At 33.9% G+C, this 16641-nt stretch overlaps 2 protein-coding genes across 2 annotated transcripts in view; one reads left to right on the top strand and one right to left on the bottom strand.

Moving 5' to 3' along the window:
* LOC101741639 (integrator complex subunit 6) overlaps window positions 1-5540 on the bottom strand; it is a 28539-nt gene extending 22999 nt beyond the window's left edge. Inside the window, exons 1-3 of the mRNA XM_004930186.4 lie at window positions 5255-5540; window positions 5080-5157; window positions 4414-4653 (exon numbers count right to left, since the gene is read on the bottom strand). Of these exons, the coding sequence (XP_004930243.1) occupies window positions 4414-4653; window positions 5080-5157; window positions 5255-5371 (435 nt within the window). The 5' untranslated portion in view covers window positions 5372-5540. The remainder of the gene's footprint in view (window positions 1-4413; window positions 4654-5079; window positions 5158-5254) is intronic.
* Window positions 5541-6983: 1443 nt separating this feature from the next.
* Window positions 6984-16004, top strand: LOC101741777 (snurportin-1). The gene is made up of 9 exons (XM_004930187.5): window positions 6984-7437; window positions 7926-8019; window positions 8294-8464; window positions 9664-9858; window positions 10436-10566; window positions 12167-12315; window positions 13351-13565; window positions 14858-14914; window positions 15750-16004. Exons 1-8 carry the CDS (start codon window positions 7286-7288, stop codon window positions 14876-14878), a joined length of 1128 nt encoding a protein of 375 aa, XP_004930244.1. The 5' UTR covers window positions 6984-7285; the 3' UTR covers window positions 14879-14914; window positions 15750-16004.
* The last annotated feature ends 637 nt before the right edge of the window (window positions 16005-16641 follow it).

The following is a 16641-nucleotide window of genomic DNA, read 5'->3' as shown; positions in this document are numbered from 1 at the left end:
AGATCAGGAGTCGGTATATACTTAGATGAAAGGTCAGTTTGCAAATGAAATTCCATGGAAACAGTAACTTGTCTACGAAAACTAGAGACAAACTAATGTATAAAATGGAGGTTTAGTATTAGATTTTTATTTATTAACATAGCTTTATTCAAGACAGAATTTAAATTGGGTGTCTTAGTAGTATTTTCTTCGGTTTTCACGACTAAAAGTAGTTTTAATTAAGTAAGTATTTAAATATTTTTTCCTTCTACGTAGGATTAATTATTATCCACATTATTAATATTCCACAATCATGTTCAACAGTTGCATACGTTCCAAAAGTTGCGTTCTTCGAGATCCTAATCAGCTCTAAATATTATTTAAGCAATTTGAGCTCATCGGTTCTTTGATTTATTATTCTAGGTTTTTTTTTTTTATGATTGACATTTGCGTAATACGTTAGTTCTGATAAGGTATCATCAACGTGAAATAGATCGAGCGTGAGTCGCTTCAAGCGTACACACAACTGTGTGGATGGAAACAGGGAAATGTGACCGCCTTTTAAATAGTAAACAAACCTTGTTTTCGACCAAGACTAAACTTTAAAATTCGTTACACCACAAACCAAAATATTTAGATAAGATAATATCAAAAATGTTAACTGATACCGTCGAATGCCCGACGCCACCACTTAACTTAATTTAACTTGGTTATCACTTGACCACGTTGCACTGAATAGTGAGCAAGTGTATACAAGGTTTTTTTTTAAATTAGCGTAATTAATAATCGTGTTAATGCATTTTACGAGTCCCGACAAGTATGTAATATATTTTTGTAATATATTTTTTGTTGAATTCTGCCACTGAGTCGTCGTATGGACTTTCCTTCTTTTTGTTCTACCTATTCACTGGTAGCCTAAGGGACTATACTAGCTTCTCGCAGAGGGGTAGATGAGCTCACGGGCTCAACCTGAGAGGATTTCCTAACACTAGCCCTAGCAAGAGCAGTGCTTCGCATAATCTATCGCCGGATCGGAATCCTGACCCACTGAGAAGATCCGGCGAACTCAAACTCAATAGGCTGTGTTTACGGAAGACTACCAGCGATATACATACAAAAGTGGTAAAAAATAGCCTTTTATTGAACATCTCTATGAGTATATTTACTACATATAACTCAATTCATAGGGCACTGCGGTGAACACTAAATCACAAACAGAAACACAGCTGTTTACAGAAATCGAATAGTTTCAGGTCCTACGAGAATGGTTGCTTACTAATGAAACGGTTGGATAGAACTGTTTTCACTTAATTATATTAACGTTGACCGCGAACGCAAATGCATGGGTTTTATACAATTTAAAACGAGTTATATCTTGTAGGTTTTTTATTTATAACTGTTTATTTTTTCTATTCATACCTGATATTAAGTGGTTAATGGGGCCCGTAAGCTGAACTCAGTAAAACTACATTTCGATCTTAATAATGCTTAACTTGAAATTGTTTGAAAACAAACTTAACCATTCGCATGGTATCCTCATTAATCTTGCCACGATACTATTTATATCAAATCCTATTCACAAGTCCGTAACGGCGGATGATGCTAAATATGAATCATACTTTCAAAACGTCCACGCAACTTACTCCTCCATTAAGCACTAATTACCTGATGTGTTACAATCCTTTTTATACTAGAACGCCATATTATTACTAATATATGTATTTGTTTTTCATGTATGTACCTACATTTTTTTTTTTATTGCTTAGATCAGTTATTCTCAACCACTGTTCCGCGGCACTTTTGTGTGCCGCCAAATTTCAAAAGTGTGCCGCCAAATGTTGCGATTATATAATAATGTTAATATTATTAAATTATATCATTTTAAAAGAAAAATATTTTAAACATGAATATATATTTAAATCCACAAAAAAAAGTATATTTTAGTTTATTTCGTATATTAAAATTTTTGGTAAACTATTTATGCAGTGTGTTGTAGTAAATAAATAATTTTTATCCTTTTTTTTTGTGTGCCGCCAAATTTTGAAATGGTTAAATATGTGCCGCAACAAAAAAAAGGTTGAGAATCACTGGCTTAGATGGTTGGACGAGCTCACAGCCCACCTGATGTTAAGTGGTTACTGGAGCCCATGGACATCTACAACGTAAATGCGCTACCCACCTGAGATATAAGTTCTAAGATCTCAGTATAGTTACAACGGCTGCCCCACCCTTCAAACCGAAACGCCTTACATTGAGCCTTATGATCAGAGTTCCGTAAAGTTGCTTTGTATTTTACTCGAAACTATTAGCAGTACAATATACAGTGTACGATAATTGGGTGGTTGTGCTCTATGAAGCGCTACACAAAAGTGTACGAAATTTAGAAAGAAAAAAAAAACGTCGGGGAGTAAGGTGTGCCTTTGGTTTAAAAACTCAAATTAGACAATAATTGGTGGATAATTGCGGCGGATAAATGCAGGACTAATTCCGAGCTCTGTATTTAAGATACTAAGAGTACTACTACTAACACTACTGACGGTTGATAAGGAAGGTAGTAGTAGTAAAAGTAATGTCCCTGGTCAAATACATGAGTATCTTCAATTATCCAGATAGGCTGCCTGACCCTCTGACCTTTTGCGTTGTTTGTGTGAGTCACTTCTCACTTTTAACGATAGAGTGAAAATTTCTCTCAAACTCAAAGTACTCTGTTTAATAAATAGAAATATTTCACAAATTTGGTTTTTAGTTTTCGGAAACAACAGAATCTTCATTTTACCTAATTTATGACGCACTTGCCCAAATACTTACGCTGCCGGACGAGATAACTCATTAAGCTTAAATACGGCCGATGACATTAAATTCCAAAAGATCTAATAGAGTACCGTGTGCTTAGTGCGAGTTTTTTAACGTTCTCGATAGCGTAAAAGTTAACTCAAATTTGTATGGAGTTAGAACGATTGCCTACGTTTGCCTCTAGGGGCGCTTGTTCCAACTGAATACAAATTTAAGTTAACTTTTACGCTATCGAGAACTTTAAAAAACTCGCACTAAGCATACCGATCTCGAACACTTGTGAACACAGTTCACGTTATTTACCTACAAAGAAAAACTAAAAATTGTTTAACTAGATTGATAAGCAAACGAGTTCGGCTCATGAGGTGTTAACGCTTATCGTAGTCCCTATATAACACGACGTGAATATGGCCGCCCACTTCTAAATATAAGGTTGAAATCACAACTACGTCGCAATATTAGTTATCCTGTCCTAGACACCGGAACTTGCTAGGTGGTACGTGCCCAATCTCGAACCTGCGACCTCTCGCATGCGAAGATCGTATAAAAGTTGCAACATGCGCAATTAATTAAAATGCACATTCTGGGTGGTAGTTTCAAGATAGAATTACCAGTTGAAATACTTTTAAGTGGGACACTACATACCATCCAAATACAGGCATGCCCATTAACATTAAAGAGATTGTAAACTTAGTAATAATCATAAAAAATTCTACCATTTTCCTTTGGTTTATTAAAGTTTTAATATACGAGATATTATAGCACTTGCACACATACCCCAATGATTCCCTGTCAAAGGAAGGAACTACAAAAGTAGTTTATATTCCATTTCAATCAAGCTGAATTTTCTCTTACTTGTTTTCTTGAATCCAAAATGGAATACAATTTTTTCTGTAACTATTTTCTTTTTGTTTTTACATAATCCTATCCCAAACAAAACATTGGTGCTGATTTACAGGTATTGAGAAACCCGTTTACTACTATGATGCTTATTTAATTATGTTAATAATAAATTCATTATTTTGTTGATCAAATGATTCTCTTTTATCATTCCAATCTCATTAATGACCCTTCCTGAATGTCAATTAAAAAGATTTATAATAATTGACATTGTAAAACTCGAGTCTCATATGTTCAATATTTTCAGTGTTGATTATTCCAGTATCTAACAATAATTCCCTATTGATTAAATTTTTATCACAAAGATTAAACAACTTCTCTTTTTTAAATGCATCCCCTTTTCCAAGATAAATTTAAAAAACAAATGTAATAATTACAGACACTATAAGACTAAAGTCTTAAAGTGTGTTTTTATGACTATTTTGAGTCCACACAGGTAGGTACCACCACCCCGCCTATTTCTGTCGTGAAGCAGTAATGCATTTCAGTTTAAAGGGTGGGGCAGCTGTTGTAACTATACTGAGACCTCAGAACTTATATCTCAAGGTGGGTGGCGCATTTACGCTGTAGATGTCTATGGGCTCCAGTAACCACTTAATACCAGGTGGGCCGTGAGCTCATCCGCCAATGTAATAAAAAAATTCGTTATAATTTATGAGATAATTATTTCAATATATAATGTCTGATCTGTGATAACTGACTCTAACATCATTTACATCATTAATGTAAACATTAAGTTACCTCTTCCTGAATGCCAGCATTGCTTGACAATTTGCCACCATCTGTGATTACTACTATAACTGATGGCTCAAGGTAGAAAGGGCATCTGCCTTGGCCATATGTGTCAATGCCAGTCTGCATACGGTTAATATTCAAAACATCAAATGCATGTTTCAAGGCAGCACCCATAGTTGTAAGACCCAAACATTGTAGATTTTTTAATTCATTTATAAATGTAGCCAGATTCTCTTTCCAACCAGCCTGCAACAAAAATTAATGAAAAATTTTGAATTATAATCTTTAATTCATAGAATGATCACTTAATGTGATTAATTGCTAGTTTCAGATTGTAAAATTTCATTCTGGTTTTTCCAGTGATAAGATTTCAAATTTCCCCACCAAAACGCCATTTCGTTGAGCAGCACGATTTCGACCAATAGAATCGTGCGACTAGAGCGCCGTTCCGTAGCGAGCCAGCGCTAACGCGAAGGCAGCAACGGCGGCGGTTCGTCCTGTTTACGTCGTGTTGTCTATTTCAATATCTTTTATTATTTCAAAGTATGTAATGTTCCAATGTTCTAAATTTCAGAGTATTGTGCTATGCAAGGATGGCACAAATTACTTAAGACAGCCCACAGATGTAGCACTAGTAGAAAATGTTTAACGTGTATATTCTCACATACTAACCTTGATGTTCGCGGGTGGCTCTTCGAAAGTTAAAAGCATATACCTGTCGCCTCTGCTTTCGGGGGAACGTTGACGCACCTACAAAACAAAATTGATCAGTCCAGTACACCAACACGCGATAAACAAATCGATCACAAAAACGAGGCGGCTGACGAGTCGATGACACTGCACGTACCTTTACGAACGTTTCCACGGCGCCCTTGGCTACATCGAGTAATGTTGGGCGTCCGCCCAAATAAGCTCTTTGATTCATAGAAGCAGATGTATCTATTAAAAATACAATTATAGTCATCGTGGAAATTGCCTAAATGTCCTTCAAAATACATTAAAATATGCGCACGCTATTATAATAAGAACAAATATGGCCGCTACATCGTACGCAGGATCGCTGAGAGGCGACCGTCCGACAGCCGCTTCGACGAGCAGCTGAACAAGCTACGCCACGAAGACTCCAAAAGTACCACGTGACCTAATCATACGTTCGGGTAACGTCGGTGTTCAATAGAAAGATTGGTTCGGCAAATCTCGCCTTTTCGTATTAATGTTACAAGAATGTGCTTAAAACTTCCAAGTATTTTAAATAATTGGATGTAAACAAATATTTGAACCAATTAAAAAAGAGAGTTGTCTTAAGGACACCCTGTTGGAACAGAATATCTTTATCTTGAATGTCTTTTTCTGTGTTTTTAATGTAATTATTAAGTAAAAAATCAGTTTAAAATAATTAAAAGAACCATAAAATGTTCACAAATATAAAATAAGTTGGTATAGCAGATAAGTTTCTGGAATACTAATGAAAAAATATATCACAATTTTATTATTTAATATAAATATAGAAAATATGTATTCCATGTTCTCAAAATTGACGACAAGCTGAATCGATAGAAAAAAAAAACAATTTCCTAATCGATCGTGAAGTGCCTTAAAAATCACTGGAAAGAGAACCCGCAAACAAAACATTCATAGAACTATGTTCCATAAAAGGACGACGAATTACCACTTCATTACATCTAGGCATATAAAATATGTATATAAAGAACTAATTAAAATTCTAGAAGATTTGATTGGTGAACCATTTTAAGAAGTGGCGCCAATTTCTATTTTGTAGTACTGGTACGTAAGTTTAGTGCTATGACTTGAAATAACAAAATCCAAGAAGTTCCAGAAGAAGAACATCCTGAAGTGAAGTGGATTTGAAAAATGACCTCATTAATGTCAAGAATAACCTGTATAAATAACAAAATAAGACAATCCTTAAGTATTTTCCACATTTTAGAGCTACAACTGAGTAAATAATTTCATGATTGCATGTGTTGGATACACAAAAAAATAATCAATTAAGATTTTTTTAATTCCGTTCAAAACAGTTGTTGTATTGTCATTAAAGTCGACCCGATTAAATACTTTAAATACTTTTGTAAAGCGAGATAGATCACCATGAGTGTGTTTAAACCTCTACTATGCTCTAGGGCGTATTATGATTCCGAATACGGATTCTCCCGTCCGAGCGTAGCTAGAACAGCCTCTTAGACCACCAGTAAATCGGTAGGGGAAAAAAGCGGATTGTGTAAATCATGATTGATTAATTCCGATGTACTGCTCCCTTATAATGAGCAAGTTGAATACATTTATCTCTATGAATTATTTACATTCAGCAGTTTACTTCACTAATGTTCCCAGCCATGTTAAATTAGAGTTGTGATATAGATTAACTATATATATATATATATATATATATATATATAAATGAATTGCTAATTTATCTATTACTAGAAATTTCAAACGTTAATTAATTAAAAAGTAATTATTAAAAAATGCCGTTAGCACGTTGTTTCCACGAAAATCAGACATTTGAAACATCAAGTTTGGCAATACCATGTTTGAGCGTCGATTTCCTGTAATTTTTGTCGACCAATGGCGGTAGAACTGGCAAGCATGAGACCTACCTACTGGGCATTTTAGAGCACAGGAGCTCTGACACATTGTTAAATGACAAAAGTTGACAATCTGACAAGTATCAATCCATTGACATTTCTCTCACTGTTTCGAGAGATTTGTCTTAAAAATAATATTTATTTACTTTAAATATTTTTACAATAGTCCTGGGCTACTGATTAAACCAAACAGTTAAAGAATTGTGTGAATAAGTTTGTTTTTCACTGGTAATTGAAAATAACATCCGGATACGATCTACAGTTCAGTAAAAATGGATGATATTATACAAAAAATAGCTTCTACTGCAATCCATTTCGAGGATAAGGATGCCAGTAAAACCATGTTTAAAGACCTTTACAAAAATAGAGAAAAGAGTAATAACCAAGAAGAGAGACGAAAAAAAATGCTGGAAGTTCAAAAGTGGTAAGGTTCTATGATTAAACCCAATTAGTATTATAAAAAAGTAGAGCTATATAAGTAAATGAATATGGTTTTTAGTTTCTTAAAAACAACTAATTAAACCTTAAAAATATTAGTCGTAAGTTTTGTTAAACCTAATTCTAGTTCTTAAGTTTCCAATTGCACCAAACTAGTTGTTACGTTTGTAATCCAGCTAGGGTTGAAATATGTCGCACCCAAGGAAAAATAAATGCTTTTGTCACTTTTTCATCTATAAACTACATAGTTATAATTTCATATGTGCTGGGTTTTTCAAAGGCCATGATTTTTACGATGATTAAAGTATCCTACCTATGGGTTCAGATGATTAACTATACGTGTGTGAAATGTTGTCCAAATCTGTCATTTTTAAATGATTCAAACTCAAATTTATTATCTTAGTAAAATTAATAGACTTACATTCTTGAAGTAAAAAGAATTTCAATGACTATAAAGAAATTTTTATGTTCCAGTAACCGCAATGCTACCACAGACACATTTAGGGGCATATTAGACATTGTAAATAGTGTCGACACAACAGAAGATTATTTTGGTTCTACAACACAGGTTAAAATGTTTAGTCATTTATAGAAGTTTTGTTATTTATTAGCTTGGTTGATTTGAACACTGATTTGAAACCACAGATATAACAATAATTTGAATGTATACAACAAAGTATAGATAAAACTATACTATTTAATAGATTTTGTGGTGTGTAAATTGAGCTCTCTCAATGTCCACTAGTGGACAACTGTGGGCTGATGATAATGATAGAAATAGCCAGAATATAATGACTAATTAATTAAGATCTCAAGTAATTAATATTATTTACTTATTTCAGACTTACTATAGACCGAATATATATGTTGCAGGCTTTGTTAAAGCCCCATCATCATACTATAATGTATTGATGATTTCTGAATGGATGGTAGAAAAACCCTCTGATTTTGCTCAGAATTGGTATGTTGTACCATGTCCAAAAGGTAGTAGAGTGTTGATTGTTGCTAATAATGTAAGTATTATATCTGACTACTAAAAACTTAAAAAAAAAATGTAATCTGTGTTTCGGTAGGCAGCATCTTGGCTCTGCTCCTGGCATTGCTGAAGTCCATGGACGACGGTAACCATTCACCATCAGGTGGGCCGTATGCTCGTCTGCCTACAAGGGCAAAAAAAAGCATTAAAATTAAATTAAATTAAATTAAAATGTTACAAATACTTTTATTCGATCGATTTTGTTAAATCCTAATGGAAAATTTGAATAAGTATCTTTAGCATACACATTAGCTACTCCAATTCCAATTCCAATTTTTACGCATAGTCAAAAAAACTATTAATTAGTATACATATATTCAACTTTAAAAACTTCATCTTTCTTGGCTTCAGACTACTGAGTGATTGAAATCCAGCTCCAACAATCCACTAAGTTTATTTAGTATGAAACAATGCATTTTTAAATTGTCCAGAAAAACTTAGAATACTGTGAGTTTCTGTTGTCTGACCGATTTGTCGAGTTCCTAGAACTATAACCACAAGAGGGAGATTTATGTGCTTTTCAAATCCGGCCAATAGGTCTTTAAATTACCAGAGCACTTTTTACCTTGAACACAAAAAAAAGTTATGTAGGAACCTGTGAAATAAAATCATTTATAAAAATTACTTGTGTCAACCAAAATAAAAGTCACAAATGCTGAAAATAATAAAATAAACTTAAATCAAAGATTAAAATAAAACTATAAGCGATTAAGTACCAATATCCATATTTTTGCTGCAAAGAAATTGTGTGTTCCTGTTTGAATAGTGGGACCTTCTAGACAATAAAATTGAGACTTTCACCTCATGCTTCAAAGTGGATGATAGGTAGTGTTAACTCTATGGGATACAGAATCAATTCAACAATAACTAAACAATGACTTTTTACTCCCAACAAATGCAATAAAAAAAACCTTTAACAACTGTTCCTTATTGGACAATTGCTTCATCACTTAATTTGGGTGATTTCTAACTTATTAATTTTTGCACTGATTCTGAATTCCTTTGCTATTCAGTTTATATGATGAAAGAAAATTTAATAAAAAAACTTTTTGTCTGTTCAAACATAACTGTTTTTTTTAATACATAAATTTAGTAATCACTTATTGGAATAAGATTCATTTCAGTTAATTATTTGTAAATGTTATGTGTATTAATAGAACAATGGATAATTTTCAGGGTAGAACCAAATTATATAATAAGTATGGAAGATTTAGATTAGATACTAAAACTCTGCTGCCGGGTGGCCATCCTAATAAAGGATATCAGAAAACTGATTGCTGTGTTCTAGATGGTTTTTATGATTCTCTATCGAATAGTGTTTACATTCTTGATTTACTGGCATGGAATAATCAGGCCATGACTGATGGAGAGGTGAGTTTATGTTGTAAGCTTGTCATGTTTTTCAATATTTTCAAGCATGTCAAACTTTCAATCAAGCTTTTGATTTCTAATTAACAGTTTTTTTTAAAGTGGTACTAAACAACCTGTATTTGAGTATTTAATGGAAACATTACTTTTAATTCAAATCTTCCAGTAACAACTTCAAATTAAGAAATTACAATAAATATCAGTAACAAAAATAAAAGAAATAAAAATATTGCCAAAAAAAAATTTTTTTGGGTTACATTTTGAGCCAAATTTTTTAGTTTTTTTTACCTAGTCGGGGCTATTTCAGGTAGGCCTGGACAGGATTCTTTAGCACGAATATTGCAACAACTATTTTTCTGACATCACAGTAGTTACCCAATCAAAACTACAAATGATCTAAAATACATATTATTATATAATCGACACAATAATATTGTCTATATGATAACAATTGAATGTAAAAGAGAGACATAAGACATACACATGTGGAAATTATTGATAGGCGAAGTTTGTTTAAAATATAATCACATTTATATTCTATGATCACTGTATTTTCTCATTAATGATTGTTTAATTTCAGACTGATTTTCGACATTTTTGGCTACAAACTCAAGTTTTTATAATACAGGGACTGAACGTACTTAGCAAGGTCAATAAGTTAAAATTTTTTTTACTACCCAAGGTACCTTGTTCCCGTGAAGAATTAAACCAGTGAGTATAAATCATAGGGCCACAGCTGTATTTATTTATTTATTTAGACACACCAACAGCAATACACACAAAACATTCAAGCTTAAAATTAACATGTATATAATTAAGTACTGGTATGTAAGCCAGTTACAGGCATGTACAGCAATCTCTTATAACAAACTATGACATGTTACAGCAATTTTACAAACAGTGGAAAAATAGGCTAAATTTAAATGTTAACGGTACGACAAAAAAAGTATATTTGAAAATAACATGAAAACAAGAGTTAACTACTTAACATTCTCTCATCAATTATAAACAAAGGAACTCGGATACTAGTTTGTTTTTGAGACCAGGATACGTGTCGTTAAAAATGCTGTATGTAAACACTATATAAAACATTCTATAACTTCAGAACAAAAGTAAAAAAAAAAAAACTGAAAAATAACTGTTTGCCTCTTTTCTGCTATCCAATAAATAAAACTAATTATAGTTAATGATTGTGAATAAAACTTAAGTGTAGTCTGTCATTAGCATTTAAATTTGGCACAGATACTCTCTTTGCGGTCCACAATAATAATTAATTAATAAAACACAATAATAAAGGAATGTGCTGCTTCTGGCTTAGAATTGGACCGAACCATATTTGCCCATGCCTCATCCTATGCCAACGATAGTATTCCCAAGGAGGGTTCATGTTAGGCAGGCGGTCGATCGTAAAACTCATTCCAAATCTCTACTGCATACGATAAAACGACATAGTGCGCCGACCACACATAATGTATTTTTTTTAATTGCTTATATGTGTAGACGAGCTTACAGCCCACCTGGTGTTAAATGGTTACTGGAGCCCATAGACATCTACAACATAAATGCCGCCACCCCCTTGAGATATGAGTTCTAAGGTCTCAGTATAGTTACAACGGCTGCCCCACTCTTCAAACCGAAACGCATTACTGCTTCACGGCAGAAATAGGTGGGGTGGTGGTACCTACCCGTGCGGATTCACAAGAGGTTCTACCACCACTAAAAAGAAGAAGTCTCCTTCTACTAGGAGCTTACTAATAATTTGCGTAAATCCCATGCAGAATGCATATACAATGGCAACGTATGGGCATAGCAAATGTTGTCTATTGTAATCGTTATTATATTAAGACATTATTATAAGGGTGGGAGAAGTAATTCTTAATCCCGGCAAAATCTAACGGGGTCGAAAACGGCGGTCACGTCTTTTAATAAAATAGTACAGTATCCCCGATAGAGATCGTATGCCCGTGATTGCAAATAAAAACTCAACATGCTACAAAAAATGTGTATCTTCTGTGGGTAGGATAGGAAAAAATTAAATATAGGGTGTAATAAATATGGTCCATTACGAAACGGTTCTGAACTATGACGTCAATATAAACAGAAGAAATGATTCAACTCTAAAATAGGTATACATGTTGTTTTGGTAAGTTTATACACATTACGCGAAATCACTCATACCGCTCGTCAACTTATTTTATTTGTCTTCCATTGCGTGTAATAAAATAGTAAAAAATGAATATCTTTTAGTAATAAAGTGTGAGGAATCGGGAGGTTGGTATATCACATGTGTATTATAATGTTTGTTTTTAAGGTTCATGATGACATATCCAGCATTTGAAAATTACATACCAGCACTAGATGGTCTATTATTCTATCACAAAAAGACCCATTACATCTCAGGACAGACTCCACTGGTTGGATGGCTGTATCCATTCATGGTAAAAGAAGTACTTGGATATGGTGAGATATGGATTAATTTTTTATAAACTTACAAGTTTACATCCATTTTGGGAACACAGTGATATCTTACATATTAGTGAAGTTCCGAATATTATATTTTACTTAAGCTGACTCCGATATGCTTCGTTATCCACATTTGACTAATGTTGATAATATGATAATTGATGTTGTTTTATTAATAACAATGCTCTCCTCCTTGCGTCAATTATCCTCAATAATGAGGGTCGTTGGTTTCTTAACAAAATTTTCTTGGACTATCTTTTTATTGTTTTTATTGCTCTAATAGGCAGATGAGCGTACGGCCTACCGGATGGTGAGTTGTTACCGTCGCCCATGGACTACAGCAATGCCAGGGGCAAAGCCAAGCCGCTGCCTATCTTATTTCAACTGTGTTTATGTTTGGCTGCGTAAATTTTATCGTAGACTGAGGTGCTGAGGCTGAGGGTAGAGCGTACCTTTTTCGACTTGTGCATTGGACTTCTGCGTCTGGCTTTCTTCCGCATAGCTTGCCTGTTACCAGCAGTTGGTCTAAATTGTCGCCTCTCATTCTGGCATGAAGGACTAGAAATTCCTCCACCTTCATATAAAACGCAAATATATAAAACGCAAATGATAATACAATGTAACTTAAATGAAAAAAGTTTTGAAAACTAACAGCAGCGTTAGGCAGCAAATCAGAAAGCAGTCCGCTTGTCAGCCTTGAGTGACATCAAATTTTTTTGTTTGTTATTATTTCTTGTAAAATAATATATAAATAAGTATTTAAGTATGCTAGGATAATTTAGCCATGATTTTTTGGCATTGACTATGAAATACAGTTGAAATATACAATTTTTTTTTGTTTGCACTTCTAAGTTTTTGTTTACTGTTTTTTGTCATAGTCTATTAATCTATTGCGAATGTAGAGGCATAAGGATTTCGAGTACCCTATATTATCAAAGTTACTATGACGCCAAGGCCAATGACCGAAACCGGAGCTAGTCACAGCGAAACGAACACGATTGAATAATAAAAATAATTATCGTACTTTTTCAGACATAACCGTTCACGAGTCGTATAATTTAGAGCGACCCGAAGATTATACAAATCAAGCAGATTACATCGTTCGGTTCGAAGAGAGAAAGACGAGGACCAAACAAAGTAAACTAGATAGACTGAGGATCACTCAAATGCAGATTGGTGACTACGAATCGGGCGAAACATATTATTCCAGACTGTACAACATGGACGTCGGCGACTGTAATAACGAGGTACAACACCAAACCATACTTAAAGACAGATTTGGCCTCGTGGTTATGAGGTATACAAAAAAAAAACAAAATGTGTGCAATTCACACGTGGTAGAAGTGAAACCTTCCAAAATTAAAATACAATTATCCAGTATATGTAAAATTTTGTCATTAGTAAATAATTGTAAGGTAGCGCCCTCTGTGAATTGATATTTTAATTTCACGTATAATCCTAAATTAAAATTCACTACAAGAGCTTTCATACACACGTTAGTATTAAAAAATCTCACAGATGGCGCTGTATTAAATAGTATGTATATTTCTGTCTCATTCTTTGCTGGCTTCATCCTACACATTTTTGTATTTGTGTCTCTTACCTGTCGTTTTTTCCGTTGCATCCGTTTTGAAATCACAACGATTCTAAAGAAGTTTTCACTTCAATAAATCTTGCAGCAATATCATAACCCATAGACAACCTGGAGAAAAACATTATCCGTGAAGGATGACATCATAATTCGTCAATAGATCAGGCCTACGTTCTATCTATTAGCGAAAATAATACCGAAATTCACTAGTAGTACATAAGATTGAATAATGACCACTACTATTTGTTAAGTTAGAATATAATAAAGGTCAGCACTGATTTTAAAAAGTTGTTATGCAATCTTTAATAAACTCCAGTAAATGCAACTTCATTACGTGTGACGTCATTTGTGAGTACATCAGTGATCTAAACATAGACTATACCAATATATATTATACTTACATACGAGCCATGAGCTCTGACCTTGACATGCGCAGAAGTTTTTACTGGTGGTAGGACCTCTTGTGAGTCCGCGCGGGTGGGTACCACCGCCCTGCCTGTTTCTCCCGTGAAGCAGTAATGCGTTTCGGTTTGAAGGGTAGGAGAGCCGCTATAACTATACCGAGATCTTAGAACTTATATCTCAAGGTGGGTAGCGAATTTACGTTGTAGATGTCTATGGGCTCCAGTAACCACTTAACACCAGGTGGGCTCTAAGCTCGCTCACGCATCTAAGTAGTAATAAATAAAATAAAAAAAGTACATTTTTGGGTCTGTTTGGGGGAACGAGGCAAGAACGGGGGTGGCGCCGTCCATGTTGATTACGTGATTGGATCTCCCCGCGTCGCGTCACAAGCCGTCATTTGTGATGGGTTCCCTGTGCTGATGTTCCACGGACATCACTGCAGCAAACTACACTTTCGTCCAATTTTATTAATTTAAATATTAAGTGTTATTATCTACGTTTATTAACCACACATTTTTTATTAACCTTATTTATATCTTCCAGGAACCAACTTCACATGAATAAAATATACTGTGGATAAATGTACACTTAGTACCATACGTACGTATATATTATTTTAAATTTTTTAGTAATAGTATGTTTTTGTTTTTTTATCTTGGACATTGATCAATACTCGTATCCCATAGTTCTTGACTAAAACAGCTGTAAAATTCTCTTATAAGCTCTTATAAGACTCTCTTATATATATATTAATTAGAAATAGGTTTAGCTATATTATTCAAACGGTTTCCTTGGCACCAGAGGCATCAATGAAAATCATCTAAAATTTAAAGCTTAATAATATAAATTCGTGTATTTCTTCCATATCCGTTACCACACGGGAAAAGCGAATTAGCGCTAAAAACTCGACAACATACCTGTTCTACAAAAAGAAAACGGGATGAATTGATAATCTTTTGGGGTTATTTCTGACTATAATACGAGCGAAACCCCGGGCAAAACTATTATAAAATTACTAACACATTTTTAAATGCCAAATTGTACAAAGTTAATTTAATTATAAAAAAGGTAATACATGCGTGAACCATTTATTTTTACCCTAAGTGTACGATGCGCTGACGGCCCCCGACTATTTTGTCGAGAGCTCACGACTCGTGCCGATTACTATACTTGGGGGCTGTCGTTTTTTTAAATCAAATTTTATTGAAATTGCTTCAAAAAGATAGTGATCGAATGTTTAACGCTATCTTTAATAATAAATCGATTTTCTATTGTACGAACTACGCCTGTTTGCTGCATAGTAGAAATAATCAGGATGGTGTTAACCAAATACGCTAGCAATATCTACTTAGTATATGCAAGGAGACCGTATATGTAATCCCATTTAGTATATAAGTAATATAAGGAAGATGTAATTTTTGGAATGTTGTTCCAGGACCAAATTGCTAATCGAAGTATTCCATTCTTCTAAATTCGGATAATCATATTAAAAAAAGGGATGATAAGAGATAAAATACTTGCCGGATGATAATATTGTGAAGACGCTGGAGTTTATCAGCACCGAAGCAAATAGCGTGGACCCAGGAACTGAAATTAATCCTATGAAATCTATTTACAGTTTAATTTAAGTAAATCAAATAATTATTGATCGATGTGTAGCATAACTATTAATAAAGGAATAAGTAGCTCACATTGTTGTTTTTTATTTAAAAAAAGTTGTATTCTTAATTTTTTTAAATAAATAAATTGTTTTCTGGTAATTTAAATTTTAGTTTTAAAAGAGTCAAAGTAGAATAGCTAAGGGTTGTTGATTGGCAGACATCATAGTTATTTTCTACTAGGCTTATGTTAATATGTATTACTGATGCGTAATATACTATTGAAATTCAGTCACGCGGTGACTATCACGAATTATATGAGAAAACTTTTATTCTTGGTAACATTAATGATGCTATAACAGAAACCTTAGAGTGGTGCAGTAGACAACCGCAACTGGTAATTAGGTAGGCAGCGGCTTGGCTCTGCTTGGCATTGCTGAAGTCCATGGGCGACGGTTATCACTCACCATCAGGTGGACCGTATGCTCGTCTGCCTAATAAGGCAATAAAACAAATAAAAAAACTAGACTTAAGAATCAGAGGATCAACAAAATATAGGACAAACAGCTGAATGTCTTAAGCATGCATCGAGAACCAACATGCATACACACGAATGAATATGTAGTTATTTTTGTTTAAATAGAAAATATTTTCTAAATAAATGTAATAACAAGATGTGGTACTTACGGGTGGTAGGACCTCTTGTGATTCCGCGCGGGTAGGTACCAC

The sequence above is a fragment of the Bombyx mori genome, chromosome 5, assembly GCF_030269925.1.
Source record: "Bombyx mori chromosome 5, ASM3026992v2".
Classification (NCBI taxonomy): Eukaryota; Metazoa; Arthropoda; class Insecta; order Lepidoptera; family Bombycidae; genus Bombyx; species Bombyx mori.
This window is presented reverse-complemented; position numbering and strand designations above follow the sequence as displayed.